Source organism: Lates calcarifer, linkage group LG20, assembly GCF_001640805.2.
Source record: "Lates calcarifer isolate ASB-BC8 linkage group LG20, TLL_Latcal_v3, whole genome shotgun sequence".
Lineage (NCBI taxonomy): Eukaryota > Metazoa > Chordata > Actinopteri > Centropomidae > Lates > Lates calcarifer.
In genome coordinates, this window is record NC_066852.1 from 12,317,512 (window position 1) to 12,337,523 (window position 20,012).

Here is a 20,012-nt window from a genome sequence, read left to right on the forward strand (position 1 = left end):
TTGAACAAACCAGGCGGCATAACAAACCACAATAAAACGTAATAAAAAGTGTTTTTATACTATATGTAAAACTGACAGGTCCTCTCTTTGATGCTCTGTCATAAAGAAATGCTACACATTTCTGTTTTGGTCAAATAATAAGTGAGATCATAACCACACCTGTTGACGTTTATGAACCACAGCTCACTTTAGGTTTATCTTTGATTTTAATTGTAAAGTAACACTGAGAGCAATTCAGCAGTAAATATGAAGATAAGATTATAGATATATATGTCTCTCAGACTGAATCTGAAGACTATTGTACTTAAACATAAAATTCATAGTTATGTTCTAACCATTGACAGCAGCAGCACCTCAAAGTTTCCGATAAAAGATTGTGGATATCAAACACTGCATTCCTTTTATCTGTGAGTTCAGACTTTATCTTAATGATATGAAGACAGCTACATTTTCAATGGAGAAACTAAATCTAAAAGCAAATCAATTTTGACCACCTATAATTAGCTGTTTAACATGACTAATTGTCTATAGTCTTGCTAGCAGCTCTGTGAGGCTAATGCTTACAATGCTAATATGCTCACAACACTGACATGCTGATGTTTAGCAGGTGTGATGTTTACCATCTTAGTATGCTAACAAGCACATTAGCACTAGGTACAAAGTACAGCTGTGGCTGGAGAGAATGTCAGTGTTGTAGGTACTGTATTAGTATTAGACAAATTGAAAATTTTGATATTGCTGTCAATTGATTACAGTTCATCCTGAGGGAGACATGGATACTCATATGAAATTTTATGGCAACCCATCCAGCACAAAAGTCATTAAGATTCATCCTCAGAGGACCAGGAATGTCTGTACAAAATTTCATGATGATGAGATATTTCAGTCTGAGCCAAAGTGCTGGAGAGACTGACAGATAGACAGCCAGCTCAGTACTGTCATCCACAGAATTATGCTGTTTTCATGGCTAAAAACCATTGTTATAATTCAGATTAAATGTTGCATCACACAAGCCCAACAACTACATGATGGTTTTCTATTCAAATAAATGATATTTCAGAGCTTCTCTATGTGTGTTTGTGTGGTTGAGAGAGTGACACAGAGACAGAGACACAGGGAGCTGTCATCTTAGCTGTTGATTATATTTGATTGATAAGACCAGGTATTGAAGCAGTGACTTCACCGAAACTCTATTACATACAATACACAAATACTGACTGTTCAAAGTTATACAAACATCATATTATTTAAACAGCTTTTACTGAAAGCACATTACTGAACCCACACATGAATCATAATCTAAATTTAGCTCAGTCAATTTTATTTACATAGCACCAAGTCATGACAGAAGTTATCTTAGGACCCTTTTTATATATAGCAGGTCTAGACTGTACTCTTTGTAATAACCTTTACAGAGACCCAACATTCCCCCGTGATCAAGCACTTTTCGACAGTGTCAAGGAAAAACTCCCTTTAAATGGGAAGAGACCTCACGCAGAACCAGGCTCTAAGCTTGGGATGGGCGAAAGGGAGTGTCATTTACTAATCGTCATCATTTTGTACCTGACTGCGGGTATTGTCACATGGTCACATTAATGCTGCTGTTAGGGTCGCTTCTTCCATATTAGATTTCATGATGATTTAAGGATGGCTTAAGTAATTTAAGAAAAGAAATATTTAAAATGTTGTATTTACTCTCTGTTCATTACATACACATGACTGCAAGAAAAATCTAAGTACTGTTTTTGAATCATTGTAACATGTATAATTTTACAAGAGTATTCATGAGTATTCAACTCCAAACACTGACCTCTAAAAGAAACTACAGTGACAAGTCTTATCAATAAAAGTGGATAAAGCTAATTATAAAAATGATAATAGTAACACTACTAATAATCCATCACATTTTTATGTTGAATGGGACAAAATTCAAGTTCAAACCTCTCTGTGAAAATGTGGTAAATATTCATTACCAAGGAATATACAGCAGATTAACATGTTACAAATGTTGCATCAAATTGTCATATTTCTTCAAAGCAGTTTAGCATCTCTCCTCTCAGCAGTCCTCTCCAACTAGCCTGCTTGAGTATCCAGTCATGAATTAACTTAATGTCTAAAAATAAATGACCAAAAGATTTAAAATTATTGTAGCTGGTCTTGGTTAAGTAGTTGATGTCTCTAACAGCAGTGGCGACTTTGGGCCACAGGCAGTGTAAAAGGCTGAAAACCTAAAGCCATTTCATGGTTGTTTTATGTGAACTTTCCCTTTAAGGCGGGAGGTCAATGCGGACACAACTGAATAAACATCTCAGCTGAATGAGGGAAGGGCAAGGAAATAAAACATTAACAGACAAAAGATTATGAGTTAAAGCCTGAGTGTCTGTTCAGTACTGTAAGTATATGACAGTACTTTGAACTGTGCCTCTGATTACTGGTCAGCAGAGAATTCACGTTTGATAAGATACAGACTGTAAATGATGAGTTTGAAGTTTCTCCTAAACAAAGATTGCTTGACTCAAACAAAGTATAAACATCTTTATCTGCATCTAAAAGTCATCTTCACAGCATATTGGTGAGCTCTACACAGTACAAGAATAAACACTGAATATAAAATTGTACTAGTATTATAACATCTTGCACTTTTGCACACTTCCATATGTTGCTTAATGTATAGAGACCACCAATTAATTCTGAGGGTGTGCTAGAACAACCTGGCCTTCAGCCAACTTCTTTTAGTTGACAGCACTGTAATATGTAAACACAACATTTCAAAAGACAGACAACATTGCTAAATCTATACAATCCAGTACAAAAAATGTATTTGCAAAGAGCAAGAATTTCAATTCATCTTTTGTCCTGTTTCAGACTCGTTAATGCTTAACCATTAGTAAAATAGACAATTTCTGCCTTCGATAAATCACCCACCAACCACTTGTTACTCAGCTCTCTGTGATTGCTCTGCCCTCTATTCAGTATTTTCACATAAGTATTTACTTAAGGAACTTGAAATGACCTCCCTAAAATCACAAGCTACCAATTCCTCAAAAGGCTAGATAGGTAGGAAGACAAGATGATGTGAGCAACCAAAAAAAGAAGAATGATACACACAGTGGAAAACCTACAGTGCAATATGAGCATCTCTTCAGAAGATGTTTTACAATTATTAACCACATATTTAAACCTTTCTCTGATTGACTTGAAACATCCTGCACATAGGTATAATACATTTTGCAGTGATGACTACAGTGATCCTCAGAGGCTTCTTAAAACACTACTAGAGAACAAAAGAATGAAGTGTTGTGATAACTGCCTCCTGAAGAAGCTTCAAAAGTATGTCAAAGCAGTGCCAAAGGACTCCAGTCTTTTAAAGCTGTGATAACTGTTTTACAAGGGATCATTTCTACCTCTGCTGCCAATCAAGAGAGAGAAAAAAGCTCAGTGTATACTTACATTTCTATGGTAACGTGCCAGGCACATGAAATGTCATCAATTTTGGGCGGGAATAGAAGACTTATAATGTAGCAACAGCCAGCAAATCAATGTTCAAATTAGTCCAGGTTTCAGTGCATGAGAAAAAAATCAGTGAGTCAGTTCTCACACTCCCAAAATGTATATCAGATCCAGAAGCTGCGAATAGAGCTCCTCACACAGGCAATATCTATTTAGTTTTGCTAATTATTAATAGAAAACTACTTTCAAGATGAAAGAGATCATCGAGGTTATAGCACTTTTTCTAGGTTTTGTAAGCTGGATATTGATTCTCGTATCACTACAAGATCAGTATTGGAAAGAATCCACCACAGAAGGCAGCGTAATTACAACCTCCACAATCTATGAAAACCTATGGATGTCCTGTGCAAGTGACTCAACAGGAATCTATAACTGTCGAGACTTTCCATCCCTTTTTGCTCTTCCAGGTAAGTAAAAGCAGAAGTAATAATTGTCTAATGGCCTATTTATAATCATAAAGTTATGCATTACAGGATCCCAGAACAGACATCTCTTGTTTAACAAAAAAGAAAATGTGACTGTTAGTGATAATTATTAACAAATAGCTTGGACTTCTATTCATATTTTTTAACATTTTTCTGTGTTACTGTTCAAATGTTTCTCTCACGATTCAGCTGTACGTAATAGCTGAGTATGCATTTTATTATCTGTAACGTCATACAGAGAGAAATGCAGCTTTATATTCTTTGACTGAAGCACATTTTTTTCTTCTGTCAGAGTCCAAAGTAGAAGACAGCCCATTAGAGAGAACATTCTTAACAAAAGAAAAAATAAATATATAAAGATAAATGTCTATATATAATATACAGCAATATGTGTGCTGTAATCCACAGGGGTTTGTCAAGATGCAGCAGCTGTTAAATCCAGTACAATGGCTTTGTAATGTTTTTATGAAGCTTATAACCTTTATATTTGTTGAGGAGTTGAATCAACCTTGAATATCCACTAAGATTGGAATGGATTACATTATAATTCTAGGTGTACACAATCTTAAAAAAAAAAAAAAAAAAAAAGGCAACTATGCAAATATTATTATAGGGCTGTAAGATTATTATTATATTGTAGACATGCTTCTCTTTCCTCTGTATAATCAATTGTGTCCATTGTATTTAATGAAGTGCATACTGGACATCTTTTAGATCCTGCATATTTATACATGGTAATTGTATATTGTATCTAATAAGTGGTTGAGTCAAACTGTTCTTTATTCTTGTGGCACTTAATTCTTGTCGAGACTACGCCTAAAACTATACTATAATTCAGAACACCACAACAAACGACTGTATGTCTTCTTAAATATCTATAAAATTGGACATCGGGTGGATTTAAAGCAGTTAAAACAAACAGCTTGTTCAATTATTTATTTATTTTTGAGGTCTAAACCATATGGACTTGAGAAAAGTTTTAGGTCAACTGTACTTTTTGTCTGCGTGACCAGGGGGCTGATGTGGTACCTCGTCACCATGGTGATAACAACCTGATAATGAACAACTCTACATTTGTTAACAAATGAAGACAAGTCTTTTGGGCATACTTGTCAGATAAGCAGGTTTATCTGTGGGGCAGAAAACCTGGTCATCCGCGGGTCAGTATGTGGAGATGCACCTCACCCCTTCAGTGCCTTCAGCTTTCCCGTCACCTCATCCATCACAGACACAGAGTGAAGCAAGGAGCCGAAACGTGACTTGAATCCCATCAATAACAGTTTGATATTATTGACATAGTGTTCAAAAGACAACGACAAAAGGTGACAAATAGCTTAAAGTCTATAGACGTTAGTAAGCAGGTTTGAAGTTTGGACTTCACCTCTGTTAGGTTGGGTAAACATTTGGAGCCTTTGAAAAGGTTCAATAGAGTTGAGAATAATAGGGGAAATCATAAGTGGGCTATTTGGAATTAATCATTGATTTGTAGTTTTCTGTACCATCTTAGCTCGGGGATTGCTGGGAATTGTTCTGGCACACCGAGACTCCGGGGCCAACAAAACCACACGTTTGTGCAGGAAGATAGCTTGGAGAGTCAACGTTTGTATTTAGTGTTTTTCTCTCTGGATAAATCTACACGGATTGGACAGAAGAAGCGAGGGAATATGAATGCGATAGTGGAAGCTTTTGCCTTCTTCTTGGGCTTTCTGGGCTGGTTGATGGTTGGGATCGCCCTTCCAAATCGATACTGGAAGGTTTCTACAGTGGATGGTAACGTTATCACCACATCAACCATCTATGAAAACCTATGGATGTCCTGTGCAACTGACTCTACAGGAGTTCACAACTGCCGGGATTTTCCATCTTTGCTTGCACTTAATGGTATGTGGCCAACACAGCAATTGTTTTATTAGTATTGATGACTACTTATCAGGCTTCAATAATAATCCACCCACTCATGGAATGATATTTTGAAGACTGTAGCGTAGTAAACAAGAAAGACCAAAAAAGACTTTACTCTTCAAGTAACTGTTTAGAGGTTGTGTCGGGACAATCACTTTTATAACCGAACACTAAAAAATGGTTATCAGGCATATGTCATATACCATAACCTTGAAAGATTCCTCAGATCCAATCCAACACTGGAGAACTGAATATATTCTTTCCTTCCACATCTACTTGATTTAAACATGAACTGAGAATACCTCTTAAGCCTTCTATGGCACTTCCTATACTCAGTATTAAATAGGGGTAATGTACCTTAAGACATGATAAGATGAGAAAGAATAAGTGAGCACAACAACAGGGAACCCAGACAAACAGATACCCATAAAATCATAAAAACTTCAAACGGATTTCGAAGAACTACTGTTTATGAACATTTGTTAGGGTCTGTTAACTATCTTAGTCGAAACTACCTGTTTAAAAATCAGTTCAGGTATATAAGTGTAAATATTTACCAAGACCAACATGATAACGCTTGATAGCGCTTTCCTGGTATCCTGGTATCGACGACAATCCAGTGATAGACTTTTCTCTATCATTCAGTCATTTTACTGAGAAAGTGCTACCATTGGATGCCCGACCCCAGTCTTTAACCACAAGTTAATATTTTTGTCAAGGCTTCAACTCATCACAGGGAGAAATACAGATCTAGTTCCAACTTATATCATATATATTTCAGTCATTATCAGATGGGAGATGAGAGCAAAAAGGTTGATACATTGGTTAGGAATCAAACCTGACCCATTTAGACAAGTGAGAATTATTAAATGTTGTTTTAGGGGAGCATTATTGCAAGCGTAAGTGTATTATCATTTATTTTTTTTAATGTTTGTACACAGGGTACATTCAGGCCTCCCGGGCACTGATGATCGCTGCCATCGTGTTTGGGACCTTTGGGCTCGTGGCAACTCTCGCAGGAATGAAGTGCTCAAAAATAGGAGGAGAAAACTACATCCTGAAAGGGCGGGTTGCTGCAATTGGAGGAGTGTTCTTTTTACTGCAAGGTAAAGACATTAGGATGGATGTAAGTGCCCTGTAACAAGGCAAACAAACAAAAAAAGAAAATGTTTGGTCAGAGGACATTTTCAAACAAGTTCCACGTTTATGATACTTTAAAATTAGAAATGTAGATGAAAATATTCAGCACCCCAAGCCAAGCTGAGAAGATCAAAAATACACTCTATCTTGACGTAGAACACCTACAGAGATAAACTCTGTGTACAGAAGACAAGCTATCGGAAAAATGGGTCACCAGTTCAAAAGGTCTCTACTCACACAAACCTGCTGATGCACAAACTCCTGCTTTTACCAAAGGACTGTCAGAATAGGTGACACTAATATAAAATACAAAATGTGATGCAGGAAGAAGAGACTGATAATAACCGTATAGTTATAGAATTCACACACACACATGTATATATGACTGAATACACAATGCATCCATTAGAATTACTCTTCCTATTTATTGTGATGTAATTTGAGACATTTTAAAATAAAAAGCAGTGATAGTGTGATGGTTTTTGTCTCATCAACAGCCCTTCAGCCCTCAGTTGAAGATTAAGTATTCAGTTTTACTCCTTATCTCTTTACAATCTAGTTTTAACATCATTAATTTTATCTTAGCTTGTAAGTATGTGTTCTTGTTTGCATTGAAAAAGGTCCCACTTGTCTAAAGTAAACAATGTTTTGTGTTTTGCAGGGATTAGCACCCTGATTGCCGTGTCTTGGTATGCAGCCAATATCACACAACAGTTCTTTGACCAGTTCTATCCAGGGACTAAGTGAGTCAATACAATCTATATCAATATTTCACTGAGCTCAAAGAAGTGGAACGACAACTGAATGTTGTTGTTTACCATGGAGTAATTAATAATACTTGTATACTGATGTGTAACGATATGTACTATATGTAACACGTTAAATGTTCTTGTTTCACAGGTATGAGATCGGAGAGGGCCTGTACATTGGCTGGTCTTCAGCTGTGCTTGCCATTTGTGGAGGTGCATGTCTGATGTGTGCTTGCAAAGTCAAAACACCCAATGAAAAAATGTGAGTATCTGTTGATAAAACGTTTGATATTGTCCTACTGCGTATAAGAGCATTGGTACTTATTCTCATATTTGTCTTTTGTGGTTTAGGCCATATCCATACCAGCCATCCTCCAGAGGACACGTACTGTCAACTGTGGCAACGTCTCAGTCTGCACCAAGCAACTATGGAAGAAATGCGTACGTCTGATTGTGGAAAGCTGAGTTGGAGTCAATTAGCATTCTGAATGCACTATGGCAGCATTTACAAATTTCTGATCACTGTTTAAAGGTTTAAGTGCAGTAACCTTGATTTAATTTGGGGATCTATCCAATCTAAACCTTTAGGGACACATTTTTGATGTATAGCAATTTGTAATGTGTATGTAGTCTGAAAATGACTGTTCCAGAATATATGTTCTTATACTAAATTGCTGTGCGCTTACTGATATTGGATCCTTTGATAACCTTATACTGTTCAACAATTCATTGTTTGTGTTGAAGTTTATGAAGTTTGTGTTAGTACATAGTGTTAATCGTTTATTATATCCATGTATCCAAAACCTGAAGCAAGTTAAAATTTTGTGTATTGTAATCTTTTCTGTATATTTCAAATGTCATCATACCGTTTTCTTATGAATAATTTTACACATGTACGTTCCTGTGGATTTGAGCATGTTTTATACACAAATAAATATCATTTTCAGTGACAGTTTGCCCTAAACCATGAGAATGTTAATGAGCAGTATAAAACAATAGAACCAGTTTCTGTGTTGGGGTTACAGAGCTTGTTTGCACATCATCCTTTCCTTTTACTCTATTAATTAACATACAATTGAATGTATGGCCCATGTAGTCACAGCATTCCCTAATAGCCCACTCACACAGATAAATTAAATGTACATGAATGTATTTTTTCACATGACCTGAAATTCATCAAGTCAATTTCAAGAGAGTGGCAGCTTCCAAGATCAAACAGAAAATCCAGTTGCCTCTGACTTAGTACTTTTACACTGTGTCATGCAGATCATCATATGCCTTTGGTGTACTGACCATACAGAATAAAGTGCAAAAAAAAAAAAAAAAAAGCTCAATGTGCCACCTGCTGGAAATATGTGGTGTCACATCTGGGACTGGATTTCTTCACCTAGTATCACCAGATCCTACAGATTTACAGCATCTCAGGCTGGACTGTGTCTAATTTCCTCATAAAGGCAAATTTTGTTTTATTATATGTTCCCAAATGTTAATATGGAAAATGCTTCAGATTTTTAGTGAATAATGACAAAGCTTAACCTCATTTTCAGTAAGCAGCAACACTGCATCACATATTTTACCTCTGAATTCTGGCATCACATACAGATCCTCCAAATATACTGAGCGTCCTCTCCATGTACTGTAAGTGTAAAAGTAAAGGGCGTATCCAACAACCGTGAATCCTATATGGACAGAAGACACAAACCATCAGAAACACAAACAAGAAGAATACTAGAGAAATGGACATCTCTATAAATATATATAAAATGGTGACTTAATTTTAAGTCTGGGGTCCAAATAATCATGATTGAACTACACACACATTCGTGCATTGTCACTAATACTGACACTAATACTAATACTGACCAGTACTGCTATAACTCTATTCTTTGAGTGGTATTTCCTTTGTCACTGAGCAAGGATTATGATTTTTTTTTTCATATCCACATCCATGCATTCTTACTAATCTGACAGAGCATTACCATTTATGAGGAAAATGAAGATGTGAATTTTAACAGTTGAATCAACTAAACACTGATTATGTGTCTGTTGTGTATGTGAGTGAGCTGTACCCATCTGAAACCTCATCAAGTAGTATTCCCTCTGTCACTGAGCAAAGATTATTATTTTTGTGCAGAAACTTCAGCTGACCTCCAGTTTCAACTGTAAGGAACTACACTTGACTCTGTAGATTTATGAGGTGGTACTTGAATAGTTGTGATTTGGAGGAAACTAAATGGGTATATCTGAACAGTGAAGGCACAGACCTTTTATTATCTGCGTAAGATGCCGACAAGTTCAAAGCCAGCAGACAAGAAAGACTACAATCAAAAAGGCCTTGATCCACACTTTACCTTCTTTTGATATATGCTCCTCAGGTACTTCTGCAACGAGGCATTCGAAGAAAGGATTCTGGCAGAAACCATCACGCTCCAGTTCTAAAGTAAAACAAGACAGATAACTTATCCTCATCTTTCTATTAGAAATTATATTAGTATTCATCTATATTCAACTTGAAACACTTGAAAAATAATTCAAATTTTTAGAACTTAGCTCTTATCTAATAACAGCAGCTAAGATTAAAAATGACTTTGCTACAAAACAGCCCATTAGTCAAAAAAACAGGTTGTAAAGAAATGACTTTGCTCAAGCTATGGATCACACCCCTCCACTGTACATCTCAAAATTTTACATCTAAACTGGCTGTAAGAAATAACATTACACCAGCTATTAATCACCTCCTCCCACTGCATGTCTAACCAGCTTACTGGTGTACACTGAGACAACATTAATGTTATTTGCTCCACATAGATAATGACAATTATGTTGGAGCTGGATGTCTATGTATTTTATGGGTTAAATCTATCTATGTCACTGACTCACCATTATCACTCGCTATTTCTTGGCTGTCTTCTTTTGTTGCAGCACGTATTTTGAAATCCATGTTAACAAACGCAGAAGAGCAGGGTTTCAACTCTCTTTACCTACCACAGCCCCCCTGCCACAGACAAGTAAAATGACCAACCAAAAAAACTGCCATATTGACATCACAACACAGGCACAGTTCAGATGCAGTCGTGTTCCTTATACAGTTACGTTTTTAAATGTTTTTTTTAATTTAAATTAATATCAGGGTTTCAAGTTTCACATGAAACCCTGTATTATAACAGAATTTGAATATTCTTACAACAGTGCTCAGTGGGAAAAAATGAATTGAATCGTAGGGCACAGAGAAGCTTTTTTTGGCACTGCTGTACAAAGGGTGACTGTTTATTGCAGAAGACAAAAAGAAAACAACCAGAAACACATGTGCATATTTTCCTTGGAAATCTACTAATCTTTAGGTGCTTCATTTGCTAAATTGTCCAGGTTTTGTCCATCAAAACGTATAAAGTGCCAGCCTTCAGTAACGGTGAGGTCTTGAGCTCCTTTAGCAGCATAGAAATCTCGAGAGGGAGTATTCCAGTTCAACACGGACAGCTGCAACCGCACACACTGCTTCTTTTTCCCCACCTGAGCAAACACAACAGTCTTTTAGTTGATCATGCATCATTACCTCAGTCACACAGGACAGCTGGTCAACAATACTTTCAAACTGTTTAAAGTTGTAAAGAAAATTTCAAAAACCTTTTCATACCTTTTATGTGTTACTACACCAGAACTATAATTCCTACAAAATGATGCTTAAATAGTAAACAAACACATTCTTACCTCTGCAACTTTGCTCAGTAAACCCTTGCCAATGCCATTTCCTGCAGAGGAAAGCATGTGGTTGAAAATATATTTACTTGGAGAGAAAACATTCATAAAAGAGGTAAATTGAGAATGCTGTTTATTTATTTATTTTTTAATGTGATTCAAAGACAGCATGTAAAGAGCAAATATTAGAGTGTTTTCATATAGGCTTTACCCACAACACTGCATCACATATTTTACCTCTGAATTCTGGCATCACATACAGATCCTCCAAATATACTGAGCGTCCTTTCCATGTACTGTAAGTGTAAAAGTAAAGGGCGTATCCAACAACCGTGAATCCTATATGGACAGAAGACACAAACCATCAGAAACACAAACAGGAAGAGTTCCAGAAAATTTTAAATCTCTATAAATATAGAGCAATAATTGTGCTTGTGTCTTGCATAAAAATGGTGACTTAATTTCAAGTGTGGGGTCCACATTTCCATGATTGAACTACACACACAGTCATGCTTTGTCACTAATGCTGACCAATACTGATATAACTCTATTCATCAAATAGTATTTCCTTTGTCACTGAGCAAAAATTATGATTTAGTTTAGGTTAAGTTTCAGCTGTGACCAGGAATGAGGGAACTACACTTGACTCTGTAGATTTATGAGGTGGTACTTGAATAGTTGTGATTTGGAGGAAACTAAAAGGGTATATCTGAAAAATGAGGGCACAGACCTTTTATTATCTGCGTAAGATGCCGACAAGTTCAAAGCCAGCAGACAAGAAAGACTACAATCAAAAAGGCCTTGATCCACACTTTACCTTCTTTTGATTTATGCTCCTCAGGTACTTCTGCAACGAGGCATTCGAAGAAAGGATTCTGGCAGAAACCATCACGCTCCAGTTCTAAAGTAAAACAAGACAGATAACTTATCCTCATCTTTCTATTTGAAGATATACTGATATTCATCAGCACAAAAGACACAGTAAAGTTTTAATACTTGAGACACTTGAAAAATAAATGAAAGTGTTTACAACAATTAATGATAAAGTTGGAAGAACTGCCATCAACCCTTCCCACCCACATAACCATGTTTTTAAAATATTTCCCAAGGGGAAGTGATCCTGTCTTACTAAAGATTCAACACTGCTGAACAAACTCTGCTCCTGCTTATTAAACTAACCGTAGTCTCATTACTGTTACTGATTTGTATACTCTGTTTAATATTGGCGACGCCTGACTGCAAAGTCTTTCCTGTTCTTTAATAAGTAATCACACACTGCACATTATACTATTCACACATTATTAGACACAGTGATACTGCTCAGAATTGCCTTCAGAAAGGACTAAAACTGTGTATATTAATGACTGTTGTTATCAGTGTGTAGCTCAAAGTCAGAAAACATCCCCTCATTCTGTTTGTCAGACGATGGTCTTTACACACTTTGTAAGATATAATAGTTGAATACTTATAAATAATTAACCACGTTTTGCTTAAAGTTTAATAGGCTTTTTTCTTGGCAGACATTTTGACATGTCATTACAGGAAAGGCACAGGTGTATTTAATAACGTTAATGATGCCTGTAAAGGTCTTGGTTAGTGGGTTGGCGAATATTAACGTTATTTGTTCCACATGGTGTACTTTATATATACATTTCTGTCTGTCTGTCTGTCTGTCTGTCAAGTCAAACTTACCCTCATGTGATATCTTCACTTGGTCGGGCATTTTTTCAAAAACAGCCAGCTCCTGAAAAGCAGCATTTGATAACGTTATGAGTAAATGTAGATGTAGCCTGTCATTTGACAATTATACCAAAAGAAACACAGTGGTTAAGTTAAATCAAATTAAGTTGGTCCGTTAAGCCGGTGGATACTAACGTGCCTTCATTGTGAATCACAACCCGCTGCAGAGAGGAGTTAGCTAACATCACAGTTCACACCATTGACAATTACTCACCATTATCATTCTCGATATCTCTTTGCTGTCTTCTTTCGTTGCAACGCGTATTTTGAAATCCATGTCTACAACAGCAGTCAGTGCAGCAGCCAGTCCTGGTGCCTAACAGAAGTCAAAAAAGAGACCCAACTACAACTCTAACAGTGTGGACAACACAACACAGGAAACGATTCAGATACAGTCATGTTCCCTTCAAAATAAAATGCACATCAATTTAGAGGTGTATAGAGATAAATGGTCATGTTTGTAAATTGAATTACATTTTGTATTTCAGTTAATAACAGGCTTTTGAGCTTCATATAAAATCCGTATTATAAAGTACACTCCTACAAACAATTCTCCAGTTTGGTATGCCATAAGGCAGCAGAATATGATTATTCCTATAGCAGTGGTCAGCGGAGTCTTAATTTTTTTTTTTTTCACACGTTTCTTTTTATGAAAAATAAAATGAATTGTTTCCTCCTCTTGACCTACTGCAGCTCTGGCCACCGACTGACAGGAAGAAATTATGGAATGTAACTGATAGCTTTTACTTAAACACTGTTCTTAAATGAAACCCTTTGTGTACTTTTGAGTATTTCCATTTTAAACTACTTTTTTTTTTTTTTAACTCCACAACATTTCAGCGACAATTTTCATATTGTGTATTATAAAGTTTTCATATTCATAAAACATACAATAAGCTTGAATAAAACATGATGCATCCTTGTAGATTTAACTATTCAGTATGAAAAGTAGTTAAAACATGAATGCAATTTTACTTGAATTGGGAGTTGCAAAGAATAATGTAGCATGTTTGTTTGAACAGTTCCTGTTAATTAAGTTTCAAACAACATAAACATCAAATATAAATAAATATAAATAAAACACTAAAAAACACAACCAGATAAAGGAATTCATACAAAATCTGATTTATTTTAGAGTAAAAAAAAGAACATGAAATCAATTTGAATATAAGCTGAAACATTACAGATCTCACAGACTGACCTCAGTTTTCATTGGGCATCAACATATTTACATTGTCTGGTCACATTTGCTCTTTATCAGTCAAGAGTTCAGATATTCCCCTTCATACCACTCCAGAGTTTAACCCTTTAAGTTCAGCCCAAACAACCTCCTTGTGTGTTCAGCTGCACCAACATGGTAAAAATCTCAACTACCTATACAAGTCTCAGTGTGGTGACTGTGTGCTCGCTCCAGGAGACTCGGACCGATCCATCTTCACCCCTGCTTCTAGTGGGGTTGAGGAAATTGAGGTTGGTAGCACAGAGCTCTTGGGCTCCAAGGAGGAAGAGGCAGACGAGGGCAGAGATACCACTATGTACTTCTGCATAGGTCGTGAACCTGTCAGTCCAGGGCCACTGCCAGGCTCCAGTTTTACCAAAGGCTGCAAGGTCGAAGTGGCACTGGGAACGGTGCTAGTTACTGGTGAAGCTGACTGGGAAGAGCTGAGGGTGATTACCTGAAGGGAAGACACAAAAAGAGAGATGTCAATTCACAGTCAGAGGAGTTGTAGATTTTATAGAGAAGGGTTTCAGTAAAACCCATCATGTTACATTTGAGACCTGAGAATTTTCACACCAATCACACTATTAATTAATAAAAATTATAATATTATACATCTGTATTCATTCATTTTTTGTTTTATTCATGCTTTTCATGACATTACTGATTATGCTGCTTTGTTACTATATTTTATATTTTTATCATATGACCTTATATAGGCACCTGAGGGTACCCTGTGGATATTCTCTGCACTGGTGGCTCTGTGAACAAAAATTTGATGAGTGTAAAGCTGAAAAATTAAAGTACCTGCTGTGTTGAGGCCGCTCCTGCACTGGTTGCCATGACGATGTACTTTGCTGCCGGCGGAGATGGCTGAGATGGGGTCCCCGGTCGAGGAGACATCAGGGTGAGGGAGCTTGGAACCTTAATGATGCTGGGAGTGCGAGGCCCTGTCGACCCACTTATCCCACTCTGTGAGACTGAAAGAGTGGGGCGAGGCTGCAAGAAAAAGTCGGCATTCATCACCTCCAAATCTTTACACTTTTATTCGTACTAATTTATAACTTTACCGTGTATTAAACATACCTGTGTGATTGTTAATGTGGTTCTGTTGACCTGTTGAGCTTGCAGTGCTGCTTGAGTCCTGGCTTTCATTACATGGGAGCAAAGCATTGGACCGAGGTAACCGTAGTCTTGCCGATACTGCTCCACGTTGTCGGGCTGAGGTCGGATCTTAGCAATAACACTTGCACAGTGTTTCTTTCAAAACAGAACAAAAACAAATTTGGTATATATGAAACATAAGTACTGGCCTGATACAAATTAAGAAACAATTACTGATTGAGGTCAGGTTGTTTTTGTGAAATGCTTTGACTGTTTAAATTTTCAAATGTATCAGTCTGTGGTAAGCTGTCTATTTTAAAATGGATAATTGTTGGATTTTATTTATTACCAGTAAGAGGCTTTGAACATGGTCAGCTCCTATCTTATCAATATTGGAGACCACTGGTCCTTCCATCACGGCTTTGATGCGAGCACCCTCTACAGCAAGCCGAGGAAGGATCAACGTCTTAATCACCTACAGAGGACAAAATCAGGATGTTGGTGACTATTGAAAAGAGTGAAAATGATAAAAGACTCAAGGAAAACAGAATCACACTCACATCAGGTCCCAGTTCAGCGAGTCCAGCGATGCAGCCGTAACGTGTCGTCCACTGGGTTTTGTCGTCCAACCAACTCTGAGGAAACACATCAGTCTGGTTTAGCATGTGAGCATTTGTTTGAACATTTTTTGGGTCAGGAAACATATCAATCATTTACACTTACACACAATAATTGTCATGAGTGTCATGTAAAATTGTTTACTTGAACTATGTATATCTTTTGCTCTATTAACAAAACTCGTCTTTACCTCAATATTTTTGGCCTAACTCAAAAACCCACCTTAGTAAAAGTCTTGGTAATACGGGACTGGATGTTGTTGGTCGTAGTACTGAAGGTTTTGCAACTTTGGGCCATGAGACGAGCGGCAAAGTCTCGTAAAGCCCAGTGGTTGTCAACATCTGGTCGCAAACACAGCTGCTTACTCACTATACACGTCACCACAGCTGGGATGAGCTCATGCAGCTACAAATACAGATAGAAAAAAAATCATATTAGAATTAAAGCACTTGCTGAGATGTGACCCTTCAAAAGAAAACACAACATGCTGTTTGTTTTGCTTACTCACATATTTCTCCAAATACAAGGTGGGGTTGTCCATTAGAGCTTTGACCATCCGCATTAGATAAATCAGAAGAGCCAAGTTGTTCTGCACCACATTTACACGAACCTTTGAGGAGAGCATAATGTCAGGATAGATATGACTGGGCATTTCATATGAGGTGAGTAATGTTTCAGAACATTATAAAAGTTGGAAAAGATGCTCACTCCTTCAGAAATAAATGTGCTGAATCTTGGAAGCATCTGGTACAGTCCAGGGTCTGTAGCAATACTCTGCAGAGCTTCCTGAATGAAGCAAGAAAGGGGAAAAAAATCAAACAAAAGTGACAGGACAAACAATGTTTAAACAATTATCTGAAAATTTTTGACATAATCCTGGAAATTAAAAAAATGAGAAAAAACAGACAGGCAGGACTTACTGCTCTCTTAGCTTCACAGGAGCCAACACATGCTTCTGTGATCTCCTTGTAGTAGAGCTGCTGTTCCACAGACAGTTCATGAGTGCTGCGTGGCTTCAACCTTATTAGACCCTTCTCCTTTCCTGAAAGAGAAAGATACAAACATGGGATAAAGGAGAAAAATAAAACCATAAAGATTGTGGGTGGAGGTAGGAGGCAATATAGGGGCACAGAAGAGGTAAGCAAAACAAAAAAAGGTTTCATTTTAATATAAATACACGTTACTGACCTTTGCCATCAGCAGTTGTTGCTCCCTGACTCTTGCCTTGAATTGTAGCCTCCTCCTCCTGACCAGGTTTGACGATTTTGAGGGGCTCTGTAGATTCAGCCTTTTGTTGCTCTTTTGGTGCTATAACATAGTAAATAAAACTTAATGCCAAGTGTGTCCCTAAGATGTTTTTCTGTGTTCTGAAATTGAGAAAATTTTAAAACAGGGCTCACCTGGTGGTGGGTTTTCTGGAATAGCAGGCTGCACTCCTTCAATACTTAACCAGTGGGCTGTGGATCAACAGAAAAGTGTGATGTATGAGCACACAAACCATACAGTCAAAACAAGACGACACAATATCCTGACATGTGATACTGATTATTTGGGTACCTTTGAGAGACACATCTAGTGGAACTCTGGGGAGCGGTGTGTTTATAATGTCACTGAGGTCGACTTCTCTTTCCTCATAGAAATGAAGCTCTCTTCCACCACCACTTGCAAAGCGAAAAGGGATGAACTCTTGCGACTGGAACCCATAAAGGGGCTGTAAAAAGAGGAATGTACTTAGAACGCAGAAATTAGAAAGAAACCAGAACAAATTCACTTAATGTTTTCCTTCAAACAGCTTCAAATTAATAAGGCAATATAACACAAGTTCTCTCTTACCTCAACATTTTTTAGTTTCAGTGCATTATCTATGTCACTGGTGGTTAATTTACGTCTCTTCCCATGATGCATGAATTTGAGAGCATCCTATGTAAAAGAGAGAAAAGAAAGAGACAGAATTCAAATAAAATGCTCATATATTAGATACTGCATAAACTATTGTTTCAGAGCAATTTACAGACCCACAAACAAAACCATCCATGACTTACCTGTGCAATTTCTTTTATTCTGTAGCTGACTTCTTCACTTAATGCTACACAGCTTTCCTCCTGTAACTGTCCCACTCCAGCAGACTCTGCCATGGCCTTCATGGACTCCGTAGGCAGGATGACCGAACACTGCTTCTGCCGTCGTTCCTCCGCCATGGCTAACAAAGGACACTGGTCTGTGAGTATCACCTTTCACATGTACACACAAAGTCAAATTCACACACATGCATTAACTTATTCAGGAGAGTTTTTCACTGCAGCCAATTTTTTTGAGATTACATTTTCAGTTCTACAAATTTAAATGGTTCACTGCCAAGAACAAGAGACACTCAATGGGTCTGAAGTCACAGTCTCACATACTACATACTATAGACAGACCTGATATTCTCATGTATAGAGCTGCAATGATTAATAAATAAGGTGATCGACAGAAAATCAGTTGATAACTATTTTTGTAATTGTTTCAGTCAGTTTTTTAAGCAAAAATTTTGAATATTTGTTGTTTCTAGCTTCTTAAATGTGAGGATTTTGTGATTTTCTTTGTCATTAATGATCATAAACTGATTATCTTTGGATTTTGGACTGTTGGTCAGACAAAACCAGACACCTGACAGACATTTCATCTGTGGCAAATTGCAACACAACATATTCACTGTCTACTGTCATTCAATACATAAAATGATTAACCCATATGAAAATAATCACCCCTAGTTATGTGGTAGTTATATTATATACAGCCACAAGTCAATTTCTAAGGACACTGAAGTGTATCATTAGTATACTCCCCACTCAATGTAAAGAGCGTGTGTAATTGCAGCTCTTCATGTAGATTAGTTTTAACAATTTGACACAACCATACATCTGCCGAGCGTTATCGTCAAAAACGTATGCGTGATGGGCCCTACTGAGGGTACGCCGCTACGGAGATGAGTTACATCACAGGAAGCAACAGGGAAAAAACGCAAACATAAAGCCAAAGCTATACGGGAATGGTTTTAAAACAATAATATTTAAATCTTGAAGGGATCAAGTCCAGTCCACATTACAATTGATTTATAGATTACAGCTGCATTTGAAGCAGAACTTAATCAATTACACATGCAACTTGATAAGAAAGCTTTTTTTTTTTTTCGAAAAACAATGTGCAATATGTGCAAAGCTAAGACATAGACTGAATGCTGTGATTTCTGCAGAAGATGTCACAATTAAATAACGATTTGAAGGACATACTTGAAAATTATCGGTACTTAACACAAATCAAGTTCTAGCAATTGATAACAGGCTGTCTTTTCTGTAATCAGTGACACACATCCTGATTACATCCACTCCGATTAAGTGTTGCAAAACATGTAAAAATTATTATTTTTGGCTCTTATTTTAAACATACTTGAGGAGTGTAAACAAACACAGTGAGCTGCACAGAAAGCGGGTTAACCACTCTGACGGAATAACAACCATCACGCTACATGCAACACACAAGCCACATTAAAAGTATATTCACTCAAACACGACAATTTACTTGTAAAGTAATTTTAAACGATTATTTTAAGCCTCTTAGCGAGCGCACATTTCTTTAATATTAACTTACAGTGGACTAAATTTACTGTATGTTAGCTTGCATGCTAGTAACTTAGCTTCCGTTGACGTTTTTACCTGTGCGAAGTTGTCCTCTCCTTTCTGAGTTCAAGCAAGAACTTATACGAATAAAAACAGTCAATGACGATGTCTGCAGCAGTAATTATCGCGCAAAGCTAATTCTACTCTATGAATATCCATCTCTTGATATCAATAACTAACTAATTCACGGATTGCAGCTGGGACCTCCGTTCGTGAATTAGCGCTTATGTTGCGTCGCCATTTTGAGTCA

General features: G+C 37.0%; 3 protein-coding genes across 4 annotated transcripts; 1 reads left to right on the forward strand and 2 right to left on the reverse strand.

Moving 5' to 3' along the window:
- The first annotated feature begins 3,535 nt into the window (after positions 1–3,535).
- cldn15b (claudin 15b) lies at positions 3,536–8,701 on the forward strand. The gene is made up of 5 exons (XM_018692388.2): positions 3,536–3,917; positions 6,779–6,943; positions 7,639–7,720; positions 7,878–7,988; positions 8,078–8,701. The coding sequence occupies exons 1-5, from the start codon at positions 3,701–3,703 to the stop codon at positions 8,175–8,177; spliced, it is 675 nt and encodes a 224-aa protein (XP_018547904.1). The 5' UTR covers positions 3,536–3,700; the 3' UTR covers positions 8,178–8,701.
- A 2,256-nt stretch (positions 8,702–10,957) lies between these two features.
- Positions 10,958–13,551, reverse strand: sat2b (spermidine/spermine N1-acetyltransferase family member 2b). The gene is made up of 6 exons (XM_018691125.2): positions 13,377–13,551; positions 13,115–13,166; positions 12,240–12,323; positions 11,660–11,761; positions 11,435–11,475; positions 10,958–11,236 (listed from the first exon to the last, which is right to left on the reverse strand). Exons 1-6 carry the CDS (start codon positions 13,437–13,439, stop codon positions 11,057–11,059), a joined length of 522 nt encoding a protein of 173 aa, XP_018546641.1. The 5' UTR covers positions 13,440–13,551; the 3' UTR covers positions 10,958–11,056.
- Positions 13,552–14,263: 712 nt separating this feature from the next.
- Positions 14,264–20,007, reverse strand: taf6 (TAF6 RNA polymerase II, TATA box binding protein (TBP)-associated factor). 2 transcript variants are annotated; one of them, XM_018692325.2, is made up of 15 exons: positions 19,799–20,007; positions 18,146–18,303; positions 17,937–18,023; positions 17,661–17,814; positions 17,504–17,560; positions 17,292–17,411; positions 17,024–17,145; positions 16,812–16,889; positions 16,612–16,713; positions 16,326–16,508; positions 16,046–16,120; positions 15,835–15,960; positions 15,468–15,641; positions 15,189–15,380; positions 14,264–14,838 (listed from the first exon to the last, which is right to left on the reverse strand). In XM_018692325.2, exons 2-15 carry the CDS (start codon positions 18,299–18,301, stop codon positions 14,548–14,550), a joined length of 1,917 nt encoding a protein of 638 aa, XP_018547841.1. In that variant the 5' UTR covers positions 18,302–18,303; positions 19,799–20,007; the 3' UTR covers positions 14,264–14,547. The 2 variants fall into 2 exon arrangements, with proteins under 2 accessions (XP_018547841.1, XP_018547842.1); XM_018692326.2 differs by having other exon boundaries at positions 18,146–18,334.
- Positions 20,008–20,012: the final 5 nt, after the last annotated feature.

Excerpts from the sequence above, each read along its gene's own strand:
- sat2b (XM_018691125.2), bottom strand. The coding sequence starts at position 13,439 with ATGGATTTCAAAATACGCGTTGCAACGAAAGAAGACAGCAAAGAGATA. Across the intron at positions 12,324-13,114 it reads AGTGAAGATATCACATGAGG|AACTGGAGCGTGATGGTTTC; the intron begins GTAAGTTTGACT and ends GTTTTACTTTAG. Across the intron at positions 11,762-12,239 it reads GGAGCATAAATCAAAAGAAG|GATTCACGGTTGTTGGATAC; the intron begins GTAAAGTGTGGA and ends CTGTCCATATAG.
- cldn15b (XM_018692388.2), top strand. The coding sequence starts at position 3,701 with ATGAAAGAGATCATCGAGGTTATAGCACTTTTTCTAGGTTTTGTAAGC. Across the intron at positions 6,944-7,638 it reads AGTGTTCTTTTTACTGCAAG|GGATTAGCACCCTGATTGCC; the intron begins GTAAAGACATTA and ends TGTGTTTTGCAG. Across the intron at positions 7,721-7,877 it reads CAGTTCTATCCAGGGACTAA|GTATGAGATCGGAGAGGGCC; the intron begins GTGAGTCAATAC and ends CTTGTTTCACAG.
- taf6 (XM_018692325.2), bottom strand. The coding sequence starts at position 18,301 with ATGGCGGAGGAACGACGGCAGAAGCAGTGTTCGGTCATCCTGCCTACG. Across the intron at positions 17,561-17,660 it reads ACTAGATGTGTCTCTCAAAG|CCCACTGGTTAAGTATTGAA; the intron begins GTACCCAAATAA and ends GTTGATCCACAG. Across the intron at positions 15,381-15,467 it reads CCACATTAACAATCACACAG|CCTCGCCCCACTCTTTCAGT; the intron begins GTATGTTTAATA and ends TTTTTCTTGCAG.